General features: G+C 45.9%; 1 protein-coding gene across 2 annotated transcripts in view; it reads right to left on the bottom strand.

The window, feature by feature from the left end:
• NPDC1 (neural proliferation, differentiation and control 1) overlaps window positions 1–27,249 on the bottom strand; it is a 179,428-nt gene that overhangs the window by 60,014 nt on the left and 92,165 nt on the right. Inside the window, exon 2 of one of the 2 annotated variants that reach the window (XM_068248766.1) lies at window positions 15,735–15,860. In XM_068248766.1, the coding sequence (XP_068104867.1) occupies window positions 15,735–15,860 (126 nt within the window). Of the gene's footprint in view, window positions 1–6,046; window positions 6,201–15,734; window positions 15,861–27,249 lie in introns of those variants that run through there. The other variant, XM_068248767.1, reaches the window with a different exon arrangement.

Genomic DNA, 27,249 nt, shown 5'->3' with positions numbered 1-27,249 from the left:
TATAAAGCCCTGCAGAAGATGCTGACGCTATATACATACTAAACAATATAAGATGGTGTCGCTTCTAAAGAAACCTTACGATGTTGGCTTGAAAATGCTTCAGATAGTAGTAATAATTCTTCTAAATACTGGCATTACTAATGCACCCTCTTGAGGCCAACTGTAAAACTACAACTTCAATTACCGCTCCTGGCAGACAGCTATGTGAACCCTGTTACTGCACCAGGGCCGGGCCGAGGCAGAGGCGAGAGAGGCTCCAGCCTCAGGGCGCAGTGTAAGATGGGCGCACAACTCACTCAGCTATCATTCCTAATTGTGTTTGAAGCAGAGAGAAATAAGAAAAGGGGATACATGGCAGTGACTGCAAGCCAGATAACTAGAGATTAAGTTGTTGGGGAGGTTGGGGGCCCTGGGGTGCCTCTTAGTTCAATAACAATCAGTGTGTGAAGACTGGGGTTGGAGGGATAGAGGGGCGCACTTTGGTGTTTCAGCCTTGTGTGCTGGAGGACCTTGTCCCAGCTCTGTACTGCACTGCCATCTAGTGGTACTGGACTTTTTTTTTAAAGAGACTAATGTAAAAAAAAAAAAAACCCTTTGGGGGATACTTACCTCTGGATTGAGAAACCTCAGGGTCCCAATGAGGCTTCCCCGACCTCTGAAGCCTGCAGGAAACCAGCGCTGACTACCCCGAAACCTCCCCCAACAAGCTTGACAAGAAAAGATTTATTTACCTCTCCGGGATCCAACGCAGCGGCTCTACGTTCAGGTAAGGCGGAAATAGCCAAACCCGATTGTATCCACTCTACTGCGCAGGTGCAAAAGGACCCGCGCCTGCACAGGATCACGGTAGGTAAATATTTACCTCGCCGCACTTTGGGGGAACACAGTGCTAGATTGCCGGGCCACCGGAGGACGGGGAAAGCCTCGTTAGGATCTGGAGGCTACCCCTTCCCGAGGCAAGTATCCCCCAGCAGAATTTTTTTTACATTACAGGTCCTCTTAAATTAAAGGGGAACTGAAGAGAGAGCTATTTGGAGGCTGTCATGTTTATTTCCTTTTAATCAATACCAGTTGCCTGGCAGCCCTGCTGGTCTATTTCTCTGCAGTAGTATCTGATTAAAACCAGAAACAAGCATGCAGCTAGTCTTGTCAGATCAGACTTATAAGTCTGAACCACTGAAACACCTGATCTGCTGCATGCTTGTTCAGGGGCTATGGCTAATAGTATTAGAGGCAGAGGATCATCAGGGCTGCCAGGCAACTGGTATTGTCTAAAAGGAAATAAACATGACAGCCTCCATATACCTCTCTCTTCAGTTCCCCTTTAAAGTGTACAAGATACAGAGGTGCCAAAAGAATAAAAGGTAATTAAATGAACTTAAAAAACCAACTGGTTAAACAGAGGAGGCAGAGGTGGTCTTACCCCCTCCAAACAGACACAGGCAAGGACTGCGATTCAGACAGTCAACAATTTATTCGGAACTCCAAAAAACAATGCAACGCGTTTCACGGGCCATACATCCCGCTTCCTCAGGCAAAATACAGTAGGAGTCACAGCATCTGTATTATATCAGCGAGCTCGGCGCCTCTGTTCACACTCTGTGTCTGTTTGGAGGGGGTAAGACCACCGCTGCCTCCTCTGTTTAACCAGTTGGTTTTTTAAGTTCATTTAATTACCTTTTATTCTTTTGGCGCCTCTGTATCTTGTACACTACATTGAGTCCACCCTGGGTGGAGGGTTGTTACCCTATTTTCCTGTCTACAGAGAGCGACTTTTTATTCCTGAGTGGGGTCAGGATTGTTCTCCCCACCTGCCTATACAGTGGTTGCCTATTGGTAACCCTGGTTTGTAAGTATAATTTTAACTTCTCATTTATTTTGTTGTCCCCAAGACGAATTACACTATTGGGGCTCTTGGTGTCCCTCTGCTTTATTTTCTTAAATTAAAACACATCTGTCAGTGACTGACCAGTCTACTGGGAACGATTCTAAGAGAACTGAGTAGCCAGGGATGGTGGCGAGGGACTCCAGGCAGCTCATGGGGCTGGAGGAAGCCCCAGGTAAGTATTAATTGGCCCACACACGCCATCTCAGGTTCCCTTTAAACTAAGTCAGACAGACACAGAACATTTATATCGCAGTTTTCTCCTGGTCGGACTCAAAGCGTCAGAGCTGCAGCTCTATAGGCAGTAGCAGCGTTAGGAAGTCTAGCCCAAGGTCTCCTCACTGGATAGGTGCTGCGCAGGCGCAGAACGCTCCTAGCCATAGGAGCAGGATGGGGGAGCGTGCGGGGCTGGACTGCGCCTGCGCCGAATGGAGGACATTCCGGGGTGAATTGGCGAAGAGCCTGATGACGCAAAAGTACGGCGAGGGAACGATTAGCCCAGGTATGTATATTTTTTGTTTCTTACATTCCCATCTCAGGTACACTTTAAATGACACTGCAATCTAACATAACTCTCACTGGCAACAAATAAGAAGTGATACAACTCTGTGTGTGCAAGGGACACATAAAGAAAAAAAAATAAAGATTTGTCTATGTGGGAGCTGAAACTGTTGCAATTTGCTTTAACCACTTCACCCCAAAGCGGTTTTTACCCTAACGGACAAGAGCGATTTTCACCTTTCAGTGCTCATCCCTTTTATTTGCCAATAGCTTAATCACTACTAATCACAATGAAATTATCTATATCTTATTTTTTTCACCACCAATTGGGCTTTTTGGGGTTGATATTTGTTTTCAATAATCACTTTATTTTCTCTGCATTTCAAAGGGAAAACAAGGGGGAAAAAAAGAAAAAAAAATACACCATTTCTCCAATTTCATCCCCTATAGTTTTAGGCCCCGTTCAGACTGCACGCGTTTCCAGCCGTGTTTTGGAAATGCGTGCAGAAGGCCAACACGCACGACATCAGACAGTGCATAGAGTGCACTGTCTGATGTTCACACTGCATGCGTTCCGGACCTGTGCGGTCCGGGAACGCATGCTACACGCATTTTTGGGAAAAACGCGTGGCTGTCCCATTCACTTTTCAGTGATGGGATCAGCCACGCAACGCACACAAACACGGATGGCGTGCGTTCGCATGCGTTGCGTTCCGCACGCATGGCCATCCGCGTTTGTGATGTGAACGGAGTCGGAGTTGGAGTCAGAGTCGTTGATTTCATAATCTGAGTAGTCGGGAGTCGGAGTCGTCTGATTTTTGTACAAAATCCACAGCCCTGTTAAGTATTAGACTAAGGAGTCGGAGTCGAGGAGTCGGAGCATTTTGGGTACCCGGAGTCGGGGTTTCATAAACTGAGGAGTCGGAGACGGAGTTGGAGTCGGAAGATTTTTGTACCGACTCCACAGCCCTGGTTTTAATATAAACACTGCTGCTGTGCATAAAACCCACACATTTTATCTGCCTATTTGTTCTGGTTATCACAAGATTTTAATTATGTCCCTAGTACAAAGTATGGTGACAATATAGTATTTGGAAATAAAGGTGTATTTTTCTTTGGTGGATTTTTTTCCCCACAATTTTCATGTGCACGAGCGGGAGCGCGCACATGCACACGCACAGCAGCACTATCTGACTTATAAAAACATCCTGGAGCCATTAATAGGCTCTAGCAGGATGTTTTTATAAGTCAGCTTGTCATAAAGTGGTTAAAGAGCTAAACAATAATACACATTTTTTACTTTTAGATGTAAAAAAAGAATGTGGGGTTCAAGAAAAGTCCTATTTGAGGACTACACAACGGTTCATCTCTTCAGTATATTTACACTCCAGGTTTTCATTAACATTCCCCTCAACATTAACCCATTCATGACTGCTAACCTCACGCTTTGCACCAACCACTTCCTTCCTTTTCCGAAGCCTAACACTCAATCCCCTCCTCCACCACAAATCCCCCCCCCCCCCGCCACACCACCACCACATCCATGCCAATGGACTTATTGGAAATCGATCGGATAGCGGTCAATTCATACATCACACTGTATGCTTAATTTTAAAGGATATCCGAGGTGAAAATAAACTGGTGAGATAAACATTCGTATCTAACCTCCTACTCTTAAAAATGTCTTTTAAAGATATCCCACAATTTTATTTTATATTTAAACTTACTTTTTTAAGTTTTTACAGTTGTATTGTCTCTGCTCAATGACCCATGCATTGAAGTATGCCAGAGCTAAAATCTATGAACTATTGACCAGTGATGGTTATGCTATAGTCCCAGGGCTGTGGAGTCGGAGTTGAAGTCAGAGTCGAGGAGTCGGGGCAATTTTGGGCACCCGGAGTCGGGGCAATTTTGGGCACCCGAAGTCTGGGCAATTTTGGGCACCCGGAGTCGGGGCAATTTTGGACACCCGGAGTCGGGGCAATTTTGGGCACCCGGAGTCGGGGCAATTTTGGGCACCCGGAGTCGGGGCAATTTTGGGCACCCGGAGTCAGGGCAATTTTGGGCACTAGGAGTCGTGGATTTCATAAACTGAGGAGTCGCAGTCGGAGTCGGATGATTTTTGTACAAAATCCACAGCCCTGTTAAGTATTAGACTAAGGAGTCGGAGTCGAGGAGTCGGAGTCTGAGCCATTTTGGGTACCCGGAGTCGGAGTTGGAGTCGTGGTTTCATAAACTGAGGAGTCGGTGTCGGAAGATTTTTGTACCGACTCCACAGCCCTGTATAGTCCTACACGATCAGAAACTGACAGTTGCATACCTGATGTTTAATTCTTTCAGGCAGAGAAAGAAAAAAAAGGAACCCAGCCTAGTTATTTGTGTGCTAGGCACTGTACATACCCATGTCTATCTCATTATGCCACATGTCATGTCATGTCCTCCTTTAATAGATCTCAAGGTGCCCATACATGGTACAATTTTTCTTTTTTTTTTATTTCCGATTAGATAATTTAGTTCGATTATTCCATTAGATCGAATATAAAGATTTTTCCAGCCTGTCCGATCAGATTTTTCTCGAAAAAACAGGATAATCGTTCGAATTTCGTGATCGAAAAAAAAAGATTTTCAACTTTCATACGATTCGATAATTTAGATCAAATAAACGTGAAAATTGAATGTTTTTATCGTATCGTGTAGGAGCACCATAAGGAGGGTTCCACCGAGTATTAAACAATCTGAAAACATACAGCCATCGATTCCGCACCGCCTGCGCAAACTGCAAATTTTCCAACATGTCCAATCCAACATCCGATGGATAAACTGCCCAAAACCAATTGGATGCGCTGGAGGGAAAAGAGGTACTGCAGATTTGATCCAAGTGATTGAATTGGTCAGGAAAAACTGACACATCAATGCCTAGCTCCCGTGTCTTCTGAAAATATTTAAAGTGGACCTGTAACCATGCACAGGACGCAAAGAAAACACAAATTAATCCACCCGGTTAGCGTGGAGAGCCTCTCTAATTCCCCCCCTGAGCTGCAAGTAATCACAGTTGTAATTTGATCTCTCAGCTGCATCAGCCCAGGAATCTCAGCAGCCTTAGCCATTTTGTAAACACAGGCTATGTTAACCCTTTGTCTGCTTCCATAAAAGCGGAATGTAGACACACTGCAGATTTATTGCAGGTGTTCTGTAAGCTGCAACAAATAAATGTTTTTTTCTGTTAAGGTCATTATGCTGTTGCTTATATTTTATTCTGGGAACACGTGATGAGCTTTTTTTCGGCACATAGATGGCTCGATATTCGACATTCGATATTGCCGACAGAACAGATCAAATTTCTATAGTTTTTCTGATCGATTTTCTCATAGAAGTAAATGCAAAACGATCGGATAATCGTTCAGAAAAATGATTGGAAAACAAATCTGCCCCAAAAAAACTAATTCTGTATCCCCAGCATTACAGCAGAGAGGAAGTTGTGAGTTCAGGTCTGCACTAATTGGTAATAATTTGCATGCGTTAAGAAACATGCACAAGTCCAGCAATCGACAGCCCTTCAGTTTAGTCCAAGTAACCACGGCTACAGAATGACAGCCCGGCAGAACGGTTTCTGCAGTTTGACAGGGACCCTTTGTGCAAGCTTGCCCCGTGCTCACTTACCCTGATGGTGTCTGAGTCTGGGCTCCTTATAGTGCAAGTGGTAGGCGGTGCCCAGTGACCAGAGGGCGCAGAGGCAGCTGGTGAAGGTGATGGACGAGGCTCTCATGGTGCCCAGGGGGGAAGAACAGGCGATGTGTATGGAGGTAAGGCACAGGCAGTGCTGCAGCAGCATCAGCGTCCAGAGATGTGACTGCGAGCACAGACTGTGTGGGTAGCAGGGAACTCTCGCTACCCACGCACACTGCAACCTCTGCAGCAGCCAATCACGGCTCACAGCATCTACGAGAGCACACCAGCTCCAATACATCAACAAAGCTGAAGGTCTCCAGCTCGCAGCGGTAACGTGGCATTTGTGATGTCAGAGTGCAGCCAGGCGTACGCGCAGGGTGTGCTGTGTGCCGAGGCACGCCGTTCAAGGACGGCCTGACAACTTGTCTGTCCTCCAGACGCTGCAACGCTAAACGCCTCTCTCCTGCCAGGCTGAGAAATCGCTCCCTAAAGGTGGCCATACACCATACAATCAAATCAATCGATTTTACAGTTTTTATGATAAAATCGACCGAGTGTATAAGAAATTGAAAACAATTTTTTTTCTACAAAAATCTGATCAGATGTGTTGGAAAAATCAGATAGAAGATTATAAAAAGTATAACTGATGGTTGGATATTTTCGAAAAAAAAAAAAAAAAAAACAATCACAAGTGTATGGTATATTGGATAGATTTTTCTAATTATTCGATCAAGCAGAAAAATTGATGAGATATCTCTGGTCGAAAAAACAAACCCTAACAACAATTGAATTCAGTATATTCCTGTATGCTTATCAGGGTACATACACATGTCTATCTTATAATGTCACATATCGCCTCAGGCATCTTTTAACTACCTGCCGACTGCCCCACGGCACTGGGCGTGGCCGCCGTGGCAGCCCCAGGACCGCCTAACGCCAATTGGCGTCAAGTCCTGGGGCTCTGTTTTGCAGGAGATCGCATGCCGGCTGCGCGCGCATCTCCTGCTCGGTGGGCTGAGCGAAGCCTTCAGTCTCCGAGCAGCGATTGCCGCTCGGGAGACTGTTAGATGGCGTAACCGCCGTCTATTTACCCGTACAGCGCTGCGATCTGCAGCACGCTGTACTGGGGACAGCCGTGTGACACGGCTGTCCCCCTGGGGCACCAGAGAGCTCTGTTGGTGGGGAGAAAAAGGGGGGGGGGGGAAATCACTTGTGTGCTGTGTTGTGCCGCCCTGCAGCTAGGCCTTAAAGCTGCAGTGGCCAATTTACTGAAAATTGCCCTGGTCTTTAGGGGGGCTTACCACTTCAAGAGGTTAAACTGGACCTGAACTCTTGCACAGGACAGAAGGAAAACAGAGAGAAATGCACCCTGTATGTATTTAGAGAGTTTAGCATGTTTCATCCCCCCTCGTGTCTAATCACTAATTGTAATCTGATCTCTCCCGTGTCACATGACTGCCTGTGGCAGAGATGGGAGATAAGCTCATTTGAAAGCACAGGCTGCTTCCATGTATCAGGAAGTAGAAACACTGCAGATATATTTTAGGATTCGTATCAGCTGCAACAAAGAAATGTTTTTTCTTCAAAGAATTATGCTGCTGCGTATCTTTTAGAACAGAGATGACATTCTGAGTTCAGGTCTCGGTCAGTAGCTGATACCCCCTTTCCCATGAGAAATCTTTACCTTTTCTCAAATAGATCATCAGGGGACTATTGTGGCTGATATTGTGGTGAAACCCCTCCCACAGTGTGATGTCACGACCTAGGTCCTGTCAGTTTTCTGCCTGCAAACCTTGTGGCATTGTGGGAAATTACGATTGCAAATAGCAGCATTTCCTTTCAGTAAAGTTTTAACTCCTAATTAGCCTATTAACCCTCTTTTTAACCCCTGTAATACCTATACATGTAACTACACCTGTAATGATTGCCGCCGGTAGCGATCGGTTGGGATGGCCAGTTTAGGACCCCAATGCTTCAGAGATGCATTGTTCTGCCGTTGCCTAGCGATGCATCTGTACAGCACTGGGGCTCCCAAACTGTTGTATCCTATCCCTACTGACGTGCAGGCTGGGAATAATGGTCCACCGCATGCCCAGCTAGTAGTGAAATAAGGCATATAAAGGTGGTATTTTAATCGGGAAGGGCAAAATAATATATTGTTATGGGTTTAATAGCTGTAGGTCATGTGAAAATCATGAAGAGTGAAAACTGAAAAAATAAGTGTATTTTCTGTATTTACACCTAATTTTTCCCTGTAAAAAATGACTATAAAACAAAAAAAAATTGTGGAAAAATAAATATTTCCCAGAGAAAGCCTAGATTGTCCTGAAAAAAAACAATTTGTACAGTATACATCACTTGGGTGTTATAAGTTACGAAAAAGTTATTGCTGTTTCAATAGTGAGACGGCTAAAGTGTCAAAATTGTCAGGAACGCACGAGGGGAAAACCCAGGAACGGGAAGTGGTTAAAGTGGACCTGAACTCTTGCACAGGACAGAAGGAAAACACTGAGAAATGCACCCTGTATGTATTTAGAGAGATTAGCCTGTCTAATTCACCCTCATCTGTGACTAATAAGTGTAATTTGATCTATCAGCTGTGTCAGCTGACTGCCTCAGCAGAGCAGCTAATTTGTAAACAGGATGTTAACCCTATGTCTTCGTCCATGAAAGCAGGATGTAGACACTGCAGATTTATTGCAGGATTGGTACTCCACTCTAACAAAAAAATGTTTTTCTTTAAAGGTTATTATGCTGTGGCTTATCTTGTAGAGCAGAAAGTTCTGAGTTCAGATCCGCTTTAAATGCATCCAAAAAAGAAAAAAAAATTCTGAACGTAGGTTTTATGAAAGCACTACAACACGACACCTACTCCATCTAGAAACTATTGTCTGGCCTTGGGCTCAGATTGGAGCAGCTGTGACCGCTGACTCAGCTCCCGTCAATCACACATCAGAGATATTCTAGAACTCTAGTCCTCTCAGTGACTCAGAGCTCTCTCATCGCCTATTCATATATGCCTGGCTCTGCTCAGCGAGCAGCTTCTGGGAGACAGCTTGGTTGTGGTGAAGAAGGCAGCACGCAGCGAGTGCAGAGTCCCGATACACAGAGATCGCAGTCACATTCCCGCCTAGACTTGGCTGCGGCTCTCTGGTAGGAGTGGACTGAGTCACTCGCTCGTGGGGGCTCCCGTGGCGCACAAGCCTGAAAGATGTCACATCTCTCATCACCGAGACAAATGTAACGTTTCTGGATGATCAGCCATCATGCCCTAAAGCCGGCCATACACTAGGCCGATTACCCACCGATCGACAGCAGATTCGATCACTGGGATCGAATCTGCTGTCAAATCGTTAATGCTAAACTTCGATTGATTTCGCCCCGAAATAGATCGGTCCCGTCGATCGCTCCGTGTGCGAAATTACCGTAGATCGCCCGCGGGTAGGGAGCGCATCGCTAGCGGCGTACGATCGACGCAGGTATATGGCTCCCGGCATCTTCTCCGTATCACCTGCCGGCTCCCGGCTGGCATCTTCTCCGCATCACGGCATCCATGTATAACTTCCTGTGTCACTGCAGTGACAGCGGAAGTACAAATAGAGGGCGCTCTATTTGAACTTCCGCTGTCACTGGAGTGACAGAAAGTTATACGCGGATGCCGTGATGCGGAGAAGATGCCCAGGACCAGGCTTCAGGTAATGTATGCGGGGGGGGGGGGCAGAGGACACAGACGACAGCGGCAGCTCAGCAGATGGTGAATCGGTTTCAGGCTGAAATCGATTCACAATCTGTTTGCAGTAAAGGCAGCCATACGATCCCTCTCTGATCAGATTCGATCAGAGAGTTATCTATCTGTTGGTCGAATCTGATGGCAAATCGACCAGTGTATGGCTACCTTTAAGCAAATCTTTATTTAAAGAGTACCACCGCTGTCCCTGAGGAACCACAACAAAACTCCTTATCAGAGGCAATGGGTGTAGTTTAAAGTGAACCTGAACTCTTGCACAGGACAGAAAGAAAACAGAGAAATGCACCCTGTATGTATTTAGAGAGTTTAGCCTGTTTATTTTCCCCTCATTTGTGTCTAATCACAAGTTGTAATTTGATCTCTCCCCATGTGTCACATGACTGATTATGGCAGATCAGCTCATTTGAAAGTACATACTGTAAATTATATGTCTGCTTCCATGAATCAGGAAGTAGAAACTGTGCAGACTTATTTTAGGATTTGTATCAGCTGTAACATAGAAATGTTTTTTTGTTTAAAGGATATTATGCTGTTGTGTATCTTTAACAGCAGAGAGGAAATTCTGAGTTTAGGTCCGCTTTAAAGGACAACTGAAGCAAGAGGGATAGGGAGGCTGCCATATTTACTTCCTTTTAAACAATGCACATTGCCCGGCTGTCCTGCTGATTCTCTGTCTGTAATACTTGAAAGGTGGTCAAACACCTGTGGATTTGGTGGCCGATTGACCATCTAATCAGATATTTATTGAATCAGATGAAAACCAGTGCCGCCAAAAGCATGCTTGATCAGCGGTTCTGAAATTGGTCACATGTATTGATTGACATGGTGGAAAATCTCAGGCCAGCAGGCTCGATCGGGTGTACGGTAGTAATGACGTGTGGTAACCGTGAGCAATGAACGCAACGAAAACCCCTGACCTGTCCCCTCTAAAGTAAGCAAATTAGGGGAACAGTGAAGGCACAAAGGGACACAGTGGAGGCACGGGGGAATGGAAGGAGGAACAGAACAGGGGGGATGGAAGAAGGAACGGGAGGGGGGGGGGGGTGTCCCAAAGGGACATGGAGGGGCAGAGGTGGCACAGAGGGGGACATTGAAGGCACAGAGACACACAGTGGAGGCACAGGGGGGTGGACGGAGGCACAGAGGGACAGAGGTGATACAAAGGGGCACAATGAAAGCACAGAGACACACAGTGGAGGCACAAGAGGGTAGAAGGAGGCACAGGAGACAATGAAGGCACAGAGGGACACAGTAAAGGCACAGTGGGATAGAAGGAGGCACAGAGGGACAGAGGCAATACAGAGGGGGACAATGAAGGCACAGAGATACACAGTGGAGGCACAGGGGCTGGGAAGGAGGCAGAGGGGACAGAGGTGGGACAGAAGTGGGCAATGAAGACACAGAGGGACACAGTGGAGGCACAAGGAAGTGGAAGGAGGGACAGAGGTGATACAGAGGGGGACACTAAAGGCACAGAGGGACACAGTAAGGGAACAAGGGGGTGGAAGGAGGTACAGGAGGACAGAGGTGATACAGAGGGACACAGGGGGGCAGAGGTGGTACAGAGTGGGACACTGAAGGCACAGAGGGGCACGGTGGAGGCACAAGGAGGTGAAGGGAGGTACAGGAGGACAGAGGTGATACAGACGGACACAGGGGGGCAGAGGTGGTACAGAGTGGGACACTGAAGGCACAGAGGGGCACGGTGGAGGCACAGGAGGATGGAGGAAGGCACAGGGGAACAGAGGTGATACAGAGGGGGATACAGTCAGGGTAAGAATGAACCTACAGTCCCCATCTCATTTATTAACCAGGGACTACCTGTATACTGCATTTTTAATTACTACTTCACCTCCCACCCACAAACACACTTAAATAATATAATAAGCATATTAAATTGTAAGTACACAAACACTACAATCTCCATACAAAGGGATGACGTCATTACCAAACAGCAGCAGCTCTGCAGGTTTATCCAGAGCGACACTCTTTGATGGGATGGCGGCAGAGTCCCCCTCCGCACTTCCCCCCCGGCCACAGATGTACAACAAAGGCAAGGCTCTTATTAATGTTTCATGCGCCCGGTGGGTCTCCGCCGCTCAGGAACATAACAATCCCATCAATCCATAATGCATAGCCGGCGACAATGGCTCCAAACCTTCCATATCAAGCTAAGTGCCACTGATAGAGCTCCACGTGGAACAACAGCCTCCGGCAGCAAGATTAACCCTTCACAGCAGAGCTAGAGTCAAATGAAGCAAGCAGCCTGCGATGTATAGTAAAATCCCTGCAGTGACAATGACTAATGTGTCCTCATAGCTTGACAGTCTTAAAGAGGACCTGTAACCAAGGATTAAATATCCTTCCAATCAGCAGTTGATACCTCCTTTCCCATGAGAACTCTTTACCTTTTCTAGAATAGATCATCAGGGGAGTCTGTATGGCGGATGTTGTGGTGAAACCCCTCCCACTGTGTGAGGTCATGACCATGGTCCTGACAGTTTGCTGTCTGTGAACCTGGTTGCATTGTGTGAAATAACAGCTTTTGCAAACTGCCAAGCAAGCAGTTTCTCCCTCTGTGCATAGAGCTCTTAGTAATGAACATTCCGTACAAATCACCGACCAGGACTAAAGAGGTCACCACCAGTGATACATTTCAGAATGTAAATCAGGGAGAAGAAAGACTTTACAATGGACAAAACTACACGACGGCTCCTCTTTAAAGTGGCCGCGGAGCAGTACAGTGCAACCCCCAGGCTTGCGGCAGACGTGAAATGCCGCCCCCGCCGCCATCTTTAGATCTACGACTCCCACCAGCCCCTGACAATTTGTTTGCAAATTTCTCTCAGCATCTGTCGGGCAGTTAACAGTTTGGAACCTGCTGCAACTGCGAATGTACAGGGAGGTGGCACAATCCCAAGCAGCGTGTAGGGAGCTGTGCCAGCCACTAGGTGGCACTGCAGCACTGGTAGAAGAGCACATCAGCACAGAGCTAGACACATTGTTGGTAAACAATGTAAACTGCAGTTTTTAACCCTTTGCTGGCACAATCCTGCCCGTTTCTTCCAGGGCTGTGGAGTCGGTACAAAAATCACCCGACTCCGCAGTTTATGAAACCACCTACTCCAAGTACCCAAAATTTCTTCGGCTCTACGATTCCGACTCCACAGTACTGTTTTTTTCCACCCAAAGACCCTTCCATACTGCATGTGCTTCGTTGATTTTCAAAGCACACGTGTTTTGCCGATTGCAAGGGCACCGTGATTATCAGAGGAATGTAGTATTCTGTACAGAGTGGTGCGATCCGTTTTTGGCCCAATCACAAACATAGCGCCTGCTGCAGCTTTCAGTTCGGCGATTGGGATAAGAAACGCAATCGTGCCCCTTTTCTCAGGCCAGCGACAAGTCTTGTTTGTAGCTGGGGAATACGCGGCTGTTTTATGTTGTACAAATCCTCGACACAAGATTAACTTTAAAGGAAACCAGAGATGAACGCTTTGGCGCAACCAGAGATGAACGCTTTGGCGCAACCAGAGATGAACGCTTTGGCGCAAAATAAACAGATCCCCCAATAGATTTTACAAAACAAATACTATATCTGGTATTTTTGCTGCTCTGGTGTGCCGCTTTTTGTGTTTTTTTACTAAAACTCCATGCAAGACACAGTTCATCAGAAAAGCATATTATTTAGTGGGCTGTGTGCAAGACGAAATCGCCATTTACAAAAACCTCTTATGATTAACAAATATAGACTAAAAAAAACCTTTTTCAATATACCCTTACATTAGCAGCTCCTCCCATCTCATCACAGCTCTCTGTGATGCTGCAAGTACTATACATAACAGGAAAGCAGAGCCAGAAGGGGCCAGGCTTGGAAAGACATCAGAGAAAAAGACTCAGCTATGATGATTCCTGAGCAAAGCCAGACTGAATGCTCAGTCGGGGATTTTATCAGGGCTGATAACAAGCAGCCTGAGCAGTGAAGAATGAAACAGAGAGCAGGGTAGGTGTTTTCTCTAATGCTCCCACTGATATACATGGTAAAATACAGGAGGGTGCTTCGTCTCTGGTTCACTTTAAGCCCGCAGTCTGCCTCTGCAGTCACAAGGAACTCTAAAGGTGGCCACACGTTAATTTCTTTAAATTTTGATTCAATTCAACCAAACCAATCCAATCTTTCGATTGATATGTTTTGAAGAGATTGTAAGATTTAAGCCCACAGTCTGCCTTTGCGATCACAAAAAACTTTAAAGGTGGCCACACACATTAATTTTTTTAATTTGATTCAATTCGACCAATGCAAGTTTTGAAAAAAATAATTAGATTTAAGACATGTGTGTTCGAGATTGCCGCAATTTTGAAGACAAAAAAAACCAGAAACAGTTGGTGGCAACCTTTCACTCAATCAACTTGTGATCATTTTGCAATTTCATAGAACTACATTTTCCACTGTGGCATTTATCACCAGATTCCATCTCGTTACATCTATCAGTATCTCCTGCCATCATCATTTGCTGTATAGCATTCCACTTACCACTGACACCACACTGCTACTTACAAGGGGATGTAACATCTATGTACATGTATCAATATCTCATGCCATTATCATTCTCTGTTTAGCATTACAATTACCACAGGGGAATGCAACATCTCTGTACAATCATCATTCTCAGTGTTTTCCCCAGAATTTTTTTACTAGCCAGGTGGCATGAAAAAGTAGCCGGTGGGGCGAGATGAGAGAATGCAGGGCCTTGAGAGAATTCTGTACACAACTCTGCTCACAGCATAGGAGGAGGTAGCCAGGTGCTCACCAAAACTAGCCGGGTGGAGCACCCGGCTAAAAGGGCCTGGGGAGAACACGGATTCTGTGTTTATCATTACAATTACCACTGAATACCACATTTCTGCTTACAGGGGTATGCAACCACTCTGTCCATCTATCAGTATCCTCTTCCATCACCATTCTCTGTATAACACACACACACTGTACACACTGAACACACACACACACACACACACACACACACACACACACACACACACACACAAACACACACACTGAACACACTGAACACACTGTACACACACTGAACACACACTGTACACACACTGTACACACACTGTACACACACACACAAACACACTGAACACACTGCACACACACACTGAACACACACACACACACACACACACACACACACACACACACACACAGTACACACTTGTCACTAACTGTCCCTCAAAGGAGCTCACAATTTAATCCCTACCATTGCCATATGTCTATATTATGTAGTGTAAGTACTGTAGTCTAGGGCCAATTTTAGGGGGAGCAAATTAACTTATCCGTATGTTTTTGGAATGTGGGAAGAAACCGGAGTGCCTGGAGGAAACCCACGCAGACACTGAGATAACATACAAACTCTTTGCAGATAGTGCCCTGGCTGGAATTCGAACCAGGGACCCAGCGCTGCAAGGCGAGAGAGCTAACCACTACGCCACCGTGCTGCTCACTGTAAGTGGCTGACTCAGACAGGAAGTGACTACAGTGTGACCCTCACTGATAAGAAATTCCAACTATAAAACACTTTCCTAGCAGAAAATGGCTTCAGAGAGCAAGAAAGAGGTAACAAAAAGGGAATTTCTTATCAGTGAGGGTCACACTGTAGTCACTTCCTGTCTGAGTCAGGACTGAGTCAGCCACTTGCATACCTGATATTTAACTCTTTCAGGCAGAGAAAGAAAAAAGGAACACCGCATAGTTATTTATGTGCTAGGCACTGTACATACACATGTCTATCATCATGTCACATGTCACTTCGGGTATCCTTTAAAACCCCAAATTCGGAATCCTTTGGAAATTACAAGGAAGAATGTGATTGGCTGCTCTGAAAAGACACACAGTTATATCAGAGAGCAGCATTGAATCAGTACCTGGTACACAACGTGGGACGCCAGTATCCTTGTAATTGGCGATACATGGCCCACATTCTGTGGAACCCTTCGGGCAGAAAGCTCTGTTGTTCAAGACGCAAGTTACAGAATTACATCTGTGGATGCCTGAAAAACAAACACACAAAAAACACGATAAATCAAACAATGTGCCACGAATCAGCTACTAAGCAAGATATTATAATACATGAATCATAAAGAGGGGCAGAAGGTTTCCCTTTTTTTGACAGTCAAAAAGCTCATTTTCATCCTGCAAAATGTTTTGAGAAATACTAACACACACCATAGAATTAAAAGATCCAAATCTTTTACCAGTTCAATCATTTCGATCGAAAAATCGAAAGCTTTTCTTTGTTTTTCAATCGATAAACCCGATCGAATTTCCCGTTTTTTTTTCTTCCGATTTTTAGAGATTGGACATGTTGGAAATTTCAGACCAACTTTATCAAGAATTGTATGGTGTGTGATGGATAGTCAATTATTTGTTGTACAGTTCCTATCAATTTTTTCTGAGCTTTCAATTATTTTATTCATGATTGGGGAAAAATTGAACATAGTGTGTGGTACACTGGACAGATTTTTGAATGGTTACAATGTGAAAGAAAAATGGATTGCTATTCTTGTACTGAACAGAGATTTAAAAAATTGTATGGTGTGTGGCCACCTTAAAGGATACCTGAAGTGACATGTGACATGATGAGATAGACATATTTGTGTGCTAGGCACTGTACAAACACAACTATGCTGTGCTCCTTTTTTTTCCTTTCTCTGCCTGAAAGAGTTAAATATCAGGTATGTAAGTGGCTGACTCAGTCCTGACTCAGACAGGAAGTGACTCAGTGTGACCCTCACTGATAAGAAATTCCCATTTTTACCTCTTTCCTGCTCTCAGAAGCCATTTTCTGCTAGGAAAGTGTTTTATAGTTGGAATTTGTTATCAGGGAGGGTCACACTGTAGTCACTTCCTGTCTGAGTCAGCCACTTACATACCTGATATTTAACTCTTTCAGGTAGAGAAAGAAAAAAAAAAAAACAACACAGCATAGTTATTAGTATGCTAGGCACTGAACATACCCATGTCTATCTCATCATGTCACTTCGGGTATCCTTTAAGGCTGGGTTCCCATTGTATATGAAATGTTCAGTTTTTAGCGGAACTTAACAGACTGGATCGGCACAAATGCGAAGGGAGCTTCTACAATGCAATAGAATCCATTCACATCAGTCCATTTGGAAAAGATCAGTTGGATGTGTGCCAAAAAGCGAAATGCAAGTCCTGTGCGATTGTTCCGGATCTGCTGGACAAAGCGGATGCTGATGGAAAGCCTACGAGAACATAGAACACGTACATTTTCTTCCGCCGCGGTAACCTCAGGTTCACTGCACCAGAGAAGCGCCAGCATACAGATACGAGCCCTAACAGAAGCATCAGGCTCCCATTGGATTGCATCAGACCAATCAGAATCCTCCCTGGTTTGGGTGAGGATTCCCATTGGTCTGCTGCAATGGAATGCAAATCCTCAATGCTTCTGCTGGTGCTCCAATCTGTACACCAGCACTAAGTAATCTGTATACGGAGCGGCGGTGGCAGCAGCAGTGAAAGGCCGCGAATGTGACAGAGACAGGTGTTGAATCCTTCTAGCCGGGCCATGCATGGCTATAGGGATTGGCCTGCACAATGCGGTTTTATGTTGCATACTAAAATTTCACAGGTGACATCTTTACTGCTGTCAGGTGCAGCACCGCAGAATGTCTATGTCTGAGAATTCTAAAGCAAGTGAAAATACTGGATCTCCCAGAATGCTCTGGGATTGGAATTCTGCATAGCTAAACAGCCTAGGCTAAGCATCACTGGGACGTCGGGGCTACATACCAAGGGTCTCTTTAACAATTCTTAGTGATTGTGGTCCTTTAAAGCACACATTAAGTGAAAGGGATATGGAGGCAAACATTCACTTTCCTTCAAAACAATACCAGTTGCCTGGCAACGCTGCTGATCTATTTGGCTGCACCAGAAACACCTGATCTGCTGCATGCTTGTTCAGGAGCTATTGCCAAAAGTGTTCGAGGCAGAGGATCAGCAGGATAGCCAGGCACCATGAAAAATAATATGGCAGCCTCCACATACCTCTCACTTCAGGCTCCCTTTAATGCGGACCTGAACTAAGGACTTCCTCGCAGCTCTAAAATGATACACAACAGCATAATAACCTTTAAAGAAAAATATTTGTTACAGCTGATACACATCCTGCAATAAATCTGCAGTGTGACTACTTCCTGCTTTCATGGATGCAGACGTAGGGTTAACATCCTGTGATTACAAATTAGCTGCTCTGCCGGCTGCCACAGCTGAGAGATCAAATTACAACTTGTGATTAGTCACAGATGAGGTGGGGATTAAACAGGCTAGACTCTCTAAATACATACAGGGTTCATTTCTCTGTGTTTTTCTTCTGTCCTGTGCTAGAATTCAGGTACAGTATAAGAAAAATCTAGATGTGAAGGCAGGAAGGGGAAAGGATGTCAGATTTCCCTCCTTGGTTCTGTGCAGTCCCTGAAGAAAACAAATGTGCTCTGGGCGCCGTACTTCCTCCCACGCCTGCGGCAGGCTGCTGCTCCGCACAGACACAAGAGCCAAGCCAGTACATTAGCCCCGGATACATGGCCAGCATCTGTCTTGTGTCTCCCAGAGATGGAGAGCTCAGCAGCAGCTTCTCGTCTTTCAATGCCAGGCAAAGGAGCAGAGTTATTGGCAGCCGTCTCCAATACCCCCCGGTCTGTTAACGTGGACCTGAACTCTTCAGCACCCTGTATGTATTTAGGCCTTGTGCACATTATCGCAATCACTGAGCGATTTATAGGGCTATTTTTAAAGCGCTTTTCCAAACGCTTTCTAAAGATTTTCGCTTAGAAAAGTGCTTTTGTGCAGCGATGATTTTTTTCCACTTCATCACGTCGGTCAGGAAGTGAACTCTTTGACCCGGAAATGAATAAATACAATGTATTTATTCATGAAAGCGCTCGGGAAATCGCTTTTCAAAGCGCTAAGCGATTTCTGTATACAAATGCTCAGAAAATGGTGCAGGAGCCGCGTTTGCAATTGGATAGAAAGCTCATCACTTAAAGAGGACCTCCAGTGAAAATAATGTAATAAAAAAGTGCTTCATTTTTACAATAATTATGTATAAATGATTTAGTCAGTGTTTGTCCATTGTAAAATCTTTCCTCTCCCTGATTTACATTCTGACATTTATCACATGGTGACATTTTTACTGTTGGCAGGAAATGTAGCTGCTGCATGCTTTTTTGGCAGCTGTAAACAGCTATTTCGCACAATGCAACAAGGTTCACAGACAGGAAACTGCCAAGAGTACCACAGTCCTCAGAGTTTCTTGTGGGAGGGGTTTCACCACAATATCAGTCATACAGCGCCACCTGATGGTCTGTTTGTGAAAAGGAATAGATTTCTCATGTAAAAGGGGGTATCAGCTACTGATTTTGATAAAGTTCAATTCTTGGTTGGAGTTTTGCTTTAAGTGAGAACACTCACTTAAGCGACCATTGCACTAGCGCTTTTAAAGAGAATCTGTATTGTTAAAATCGCACAAAAGTAAACATACCAGTGCGTTAGGGGACATCTCCTTTTACCCTCTGTCACAATTTCGCCGCTCCTCGCCGCATTAAAAGTGGTTAAAAACAGTTTTAAAAAGTTTGTTTATAAACAAACAAAATGGCTACCAAAACAGGAAGTAGGTTGATGTACAGTATGTCCACACATAGAAAATACATTCATACACAAGCAGGCTGTATACAGCCTTCCTTTTGAATCTCAAGAGATCATTTGTGTGTTTCTTTCCCCCTGCAGCTATCTTCCACTGAAGTGTCAGGCTGTTTCTTCCTGCAGAGTGCAGACAGCTCTGCCTGTATGTAATTCCTCAGTATGTGAAAGCCCAGCCAGCTCAGAGGACGATTTATCCAGCTTGTAAAAGATAAGAGAGAAGAGAGAAGCTTCCCTAATCTAAATAATACACAGGCAGTGTGCAGAGAGGGGCCTGGAGGGGGGAGATGCATCACAGAACCACAACACTGAAGAACTTGGCAGCCTTCCAGACACAGGCTGACAAGTCTGACAAGAGAGAGATAAGTTGATTTATTACAGAGATGGTGATAGTAGAACGTGCTGCAGTTAGCCAGAACACATTAGAATAGCTTTTGGAACTTGTAGGATCAGTGTTCTCCCCAGGCTCTTTTAGCCGGGTGCTCCACCCGGCTAGATTTGATGACCACCCGGCTGTCATCGGCTCACTTCCTCACCTCCTCCTATGCTGTAAGCAGAGTTGCCCTGCATTTTCAACTTGACCTACCCGGCTACTTTTTCATGCCACCCGGCTACTATTTCATGCCACCCGGCTGGAAAAAAATTCTGGGGAGAACACTGAGGATGATAAAAAACAGGATGCAATTTTTGTTACGGAGTCTCTTTAAGGCTTGCACTAGCGCTTTTTAGACATCAGTGTCTAAATCACAAGTGTAATTTGATATCTCAGCTGTGTCAGCTCAGAATTCTCCTCTGCCATGGCAGAGAGCTCATTTGTAAACACAGAATATTAACCCTATGTCTGCTTCCATGGAAGCAGGAAATAGACACTGCAGATTTGTGAGCAGTGAGTTAAAAAGCTAGTGCAAACTATGCCTGGTTTCCCAGAATGCTCTGTGGGGGAAAATTCCACATAGCTAATCAGCCTAGGCTAAGCATCACTGAGAGGGCAGAGCTACATACAAACATATAGCAATATATAGCTGTAGGAAATGTTACTGATGCTGAAACCAGGAAAATAATAATAATTTCCTGCATTCTACTGTATGTCACTACAGGGCCTCTTTAAGAGCATGGCGTATAAATCTGATTTTTCTCTCAGAGAAGCCGTGTAGGCTGCTGCACACGTACATTGCATGGGAAAGGGTTAGTCATTGCTAGGTAGCGTGTGTGTGAGTGCTTGACTCTCATAGAAACAATTACCAGAGATATACAGAACGGGGGCGACAAATGAGAATCTTCCCCAGACATGTCATTAGTATGTTAGTAAAATGAGCCGGTCCCTATCTGCCCATATGCTGTGGAGACAGTCATATCACCCACATTCCCTGTCACTTTCCTGAGAGGGACATGTTAGTAAAATGAGCCGGTCCCTATCTGCCCATATGCTGTGGAGACCATCATGCCACCTGTATTCCTGGTCATGTTCCTGAGAGGGACATGTTAGTAAAATGAGCCGGTCCCTATCTGCCCATATGCTGTGGAGACAGTCATATCACCCACATTCCCTGTCACTTTCCTGAGAGGGACATGTTAGTAAAATGAGCCGGTCCCTATCTGCCCATATGCTGTGGAGACCATCATGCCACCTGTATTCCTGGTCATGTTCCTGAGAGGGACATGTTAGTAAAATGAGCCGGTCCCTATCTGCCCATATGCTGTGGAGACAGTCATATCACCCACATTCCCTGTCACTTTCCTGAGAGGGACATGTTAGTAAAATGAGCCGGTCCCTATCTGCCCATATGCTGTGGAGACCATCATGCCACCTGTATTCCTGGTCATGTTCCTGAGAGGGACATGTTAGTAAAATGAGCCGGTCCCTATCTGCCCATATGCTGTGGAGACAGTCATATCACCCACATTCCCTGTCACTTTCCTGAGAGGGACATGTTAGTAAAATGAGCCGGTCCCTATCTGCCCATATGCTGTGGAGACCATCATGCCACCTGTATTCCTGGTCATGTTCCTGAGAGGGACATGTTAGTAAAATGAGCCGGTCCCTATCTGCCCATATGCTGTGGAGACAGTCATGTCACCTGTATTCCCTGTCATGTTCCTGAGAGGGACATGTTAGTAAAATGAGCAGGTCCCTATCTGCCCATATGCTGTGGAGACAGTCATGTTACCCACATTCCCTGTCACTTTCCTGAGAGGGACATGTTAGTAAAATGAGCCGGTCCCTATCTGCCCATATGCTGTGGAGACAGTCATGTCACCTGTATTCCCTGTCATGTTCCTGAGAGGGACATGTTAGTAAAATGAGCAGGTCCCTATCTGCCCATATGCTGTGGATACTGTCATGTTACCCACATTCCCTGTCACTTTCCTGAGAGGGACATGTTAATAAAATGAGTCGGTCCCTATCTGCCATATGCTGTTGATATTGTCATGTCACCCACATTCCCTGTCACGTTCCTGAGAGGGACATGTTAGTAAAATCAGTCGGTTCCTATCTGCCCATATGCTGTGGAGACCATCAAGTCACCCACATTCCCTGTCACGTTCCTGAGAGGGACACGGACATGTGACACTGAATGCATGTTCAGACACTCAACACAAGAGCGCCCCCCCCCCCCCTTTCGCTGTCAGTGTCACGTAGGAATGCCATTCGCCGGCGCTCAGCAACACAAACTCTTCATAATTCAGACAATAAAATCTCATGTTTACCATTCATCACAGTAACATCACATACATGTTTTACATGCTATATTCTGACACTATCATGGATTGCTGATCCGTAATTCCCTGATTTTAGTAGTAAAGAGAACCTGTAGTGACAGGTAGTAGAATGCAGTAAATGATTCATTCCACTTTTACAGTTAAGATGTTGCCACCTGTGAGACCCATGTAGTATGAGGCCCAACAGATTTTGAATACGGTACTATGCAGGGCCGGGAATTCTGGAAATGCCACAAAGGTCCAGGCCTTGGGCGGCTGAAACTTAAGGGGCCAGCTGGAAATGAAATAGGGGTTGCTACATGTGAAAGAGGAGGCTGAAAATAAGGAGCAACTGAAAAAGGAAAGCTGATGACCAAGGGAGCTGTACATGAACGAGAGGGGCTGCATAGATGGATGATACACATGGAAGAGGGCGCAGCACATGGAATAGGAGGGGCTGCTGTACATGGATGATGCACATGGAAAAAGGCGCAGCACATGGAATAGGAGGGGGCTGCTGTACATGGATGATTCACATGGAAGAGGGTGCAGCACATAGAATAGGAGGGGCTGCTGTACATGGATGATATACATGGAAGAGAGGGCTGCACATGGAATAGGAGGGGCTGCTGTACATGGATGATACACATGGAAGAGGGGGCTGCACATGGAATAGGAGGGGCTGCTGTAATTGGATGATACACTGATACACATGGAAGAGGGGGCGGCACAGGGAATAGGAGGAGGCTGCTGTACATGGATGATGCACATGGAAGAGAGGGCTGCACATGGAATAGGAGGGGCTGCTGTACATGGATGATACACTGATACACATGGAAGAGGGGGCGGTGCATGGAATGGGGGGGGGGGATGCTGTACATGGATGATACACATGGAAGAGGGGGCGGCACATGGAATGGGGGGGATGCTGTACATGGATGATACACATGGAAGAGGGGACTGCACTGGGAGGGGGGGTTTGTACATAGATGTTACACAGGGAAGAGGGGGCTGTACATGGAATAGGAGGGGCTGCTGTACATGGATGATACACTGATACACATGGAAGAGGGGGCGGCACATGGAATGGAGGGGGGGGGGTGCTGTACATGGATGATACACATGGAAGAGGGGGCTGCACATGGAATGGGAGGGGCTGCTGTACATGGATGATACAAATGGAAGAGAGGGGGCGGCACATGGAATGGGAGGGGGGTGCTGTACATGGATGATGCACCTGGAAGAGGGGGCTGCACATGGAATGGGAGGGGCTGCTGTACATGGATGATACAAATGGAAGAGAGGGCGGCACATGGAATGGGAGGGGGGTGCTGTACATGGATGTTACACATGGAAGAGGGGGCTGCCCATGGAATGGGAGGGGGGCTGCTGTACATGGATGATATACATGGAAGAGGGGGCTGCACATGGAATGGGAGGGGGGCTGCTGTACATGGATGATATACATGGAAGAGGGCTGCACATGGAATGGGAGGGGGGGTGCTGTACATGGATGATGCACATGGAAGAGAGGGCTGCACATGGAATGGGGGGGTGCTGCACATGGATGATACACATGGAAGAGGGGGCAGCACATGGAATGGGAGGGGCTATAGTACACGGATGATATTTATGGAAGAGGGGGCTGCAAATGTAAAGGAAGGGAGGCTGCTGCACATGAATGGGGAGACATCATACTTGGCAAGGCTGTGGAGTCGGTACAAAAATCATCCAACCCTGAGGCCCTTAGTTTATGAAACCACCGACTCTCCAACTCCGACTCCAGCAGGTACCCAAAAATGCTCCAACCCCAACTCCGACTCCATACAAAAAACATCTGGCTCCGACCCCGAGTATCCAAATATTGCTTTGACTCCACAGCCCTCAAAATTGAATGTGTACACGCCCCCTAAAGGTGCCCATTAACAGTACAATATTTTCCACAGATGTGATCATTCGATCAGATTTTTACGATCAAATTGCAACAAAAACCACAAAGTATGTGGAGAATTCAGTGAAACGATTCTGTGGTCGATTGGAATACAGAATTTTGACAATCAGAGCGTTGAATTTTATGATGGTATCTGAACAAAGCACCCTAATCGACCCATTTATGGGAACAATCGATAATTTCCTTCCTATTACTTACAATCCCACAAATCTGATGGAATGATCACATGTGAGGAAAATATTGTACTGGTAAAGAGCACCTGTATTTATATGTGACAGTTATTAAAGGGACTCTGAAGAGAAAATAAACTCATGATCTAATGAATAGTCTGTGTAGTACAGCTAAAAAACAGAACATTAGTAGCAAAGCACAGGAAAAGGACCAATGTGTTTTCCCCATACAGATAAAAACACTTAGACAAAGGAAATGTCAGGCAATCTATGCTACCCCCAGATCTACTTACCCGAGGCTTCCTCCAGCCCCTTGCAGCCAATAAGTCCCTCGTTGCAGCTTTGCTCTAAGTACATACATAGTCACACAGTATTATTTTACTACATGAGAGCACATGCTATATGGAGGAACAACAATGACATTCTGAACATAACATATAGTATTCACTGTAACTTTGGCAAAACATTTAGAATGTCACTGATTGATACTGGGGATCTCGGACTCTGTATGAGACAACAAGCTCTCAATGAGGCAGCGACAGTCAGACATCAATCCTTCCTATTCCACTGTGTCCAGTAATCAGACACCATAAGGTCATATCACTAGCCTGTGTGTGATAAGAATCTAGGAATCTCTTCTGAGGGAAGGTCTACAACTTCTTTTTCCAACTGTGACTCCTTTGTTTGTAATGTTGTACATGAAGTCATCAGAACTGCTGCAGTGTGAGACAGATGTTTTTTTTACGAACCCTACTGAGCAGGGACAGTGTACAAATTCCAAAGTGTGTATGATTCCTTATATGTTTGGTAGACACATGCAGTCAATATAACAATGGTACGAGAGTAGAATACATTTTCTCTCCATGCCCTTAGTTGCTTGTCAGTCTCTCAAAAGTTTTCCCCCACGGGGCCCCCTGAAGCTTCTGGGCCCCCCTGCGGAGGCATCCATTGCAATGTCTATTGTTACGCCCCTGAGAGGCTAATAGAGATGAGGTTTTACTGCAGGAAAGTTCAAAGCACGGCTGTGGAGTTGGAGTCGGAGGCATTTTGGGTACCTGGAGTCGGAGGTTTCATAAACTGAGGAGTCGGGAGTTGGAGTCGGATGATTTTTGTACCGACTCCACAGCCCTGGTTTAAAGGGTCATTATTTCTGCTTTGGTTTATAGCTTAAAAGACAGACTGAAGCCTAGAGACCCAAAATCAAAAGAATTTGAAGTAATTTCCTGTTCTGAGTACTCTGCAGCATTTTTTGTGCCTTTCGAGACTTTTAGTCACTTGTAGCCCACAACATAAATTATTTGTGATTCAACCATTCCCTAATGGGAAACACCACCCACTGAGAGTTCCTTTAAGTTTAAGAAGATCCTTCAAATCCTCCTTCAATAATAAGTGCGTCAGCGCACCGCCTGTAAATATTCGCCGCTGTGATGTAAGCGAGGCCTCGCTGAGCCAGGCTGTACCACAAAACGCCGCATTCCCGTCTAGGATGCCGGCAGAAAAACCGTTTAGGAGGAGAGTGTTTTGCTGTAAACAGACGCAAGCTCCTAACCTTGTAACTCCGCTCTCATCGCTGCAAATAGCTGAAGATGACGAGGATGCGGAGAGCGAGCGAACGCGTGCGAGCTAACTGCCGACCTTGAGAGCGGCCATTCACGTGGCCTCGTCTCAGAACACACACGTGCGCCGGTCTCCGAGGAGATGGGGGATAAAGGCTAACTGTGTGGGTGAGATGGCTCTGTACTGCAAAATCAGAGCGTTCTGTGCGGTCATGCTGAAATCTACTGAATATCTATGGGCAGCGTGTGTGAAAGGAATAGATCCCCCTCTGTGATCAGATTCCGATCAGAGAGGGATCTATCTTTTGCCACAATTGGTAAATGTATGGGTGGCCTTTACTCTTGATCGTAAACTAGCTGCAGTGTGTGCCAATCTCTGCTCTTCCTCCAGTATAAGCTCTTAAAGGGAAGAACCTGAACATTAAAAAAAAACCTGCACTTACCTGGGGCTTCCTCCAGCTCCTGGCAGTCGATCGATGCCCTCGTAGCAGCTCCTCTCCCTCTCGTCGTCCAGTGGTGAAGGTCGGCTTCATGTGCGCTCCACGGCGGGGGGTCACGTGGTGTAGGGACATCTTCGGGTCCCTAGAGACCCGATGACGTCTGCACCGTCGAGCGTACACGAAGCCGACCCGCAAACCGACCTGGCGAGGTGGGCTTCTTCACCACTGGACGCCGAGAGGGAGAGGAGCTGCTACGAAGGCACCGATCGACTGCCAGGAGCTGGAGGAAGCCCCAGGTAAGTGCAGGGGTTTTCTTATGTTCAGCGCGGATCTTCCCTTTAAAGGGAACCAGAGACGAAGCACCCTCATGTATTTTACCATATATATCAGTGGGAACATTAGTGAAAACACCTACCCTGCTCTCTGTTTCATTCTTCACTGCTCAGCCTGCTTGTTATCAGCCCTGATAAAATCCCCAACTGAGCATTCAGTCAGGCTTTGCTCAGGAATCATTATAGCAGAGTCTGTCTTCTCTGATGTCTTTTCAAGCCCAAGCCTGCCCCCTTCTGGCTCGGCTATAATGACTCAGCTATAATGATTCCTGAGCAAAGCCAGACTGAATGCTCAGTCAGGGATTTTAATCAGGGCTGATAAGAAGCAAGCTGAGCAGTGAAGGATGAAACAGAGAGCAGGGTAGGTGTTTTCTCTAATGTTCCCACTGATATATAGATGATAGTGGCTGGATTGTGTACTGGTTAGGGGCTCTGCCTTTGACATGGGAGACCAGGGTTCAAATCCTGGCTAGGGTCTGTACCTATTCAGTAAGGAGTTCAAGGCAAGACTCCCTAACACTGCAGGGTGGCCTCGTGAGCGCGCCCAGTGGCTGCAGCTCTTGAGCGCTT

Source organism: Hyperolius riggenbachi, chromosome 8 (genome assembly GCF_040937935.1).
Source record: "Hyperolius riggenbachi isolate aHypRig1 chromosome 8, aHypRig1.pri, whole genome shotgun sequence".
Classification (NCBI taxonomy): Eukaryota; Metazoa; Chordata; class Amphibia; order Anura; family Hyperoliidae; genus Hyperolius; species Hyperolius riggenbachi.
This window is presented reverse-complemented; position numbering and strand designations above follow the sequence as displayed.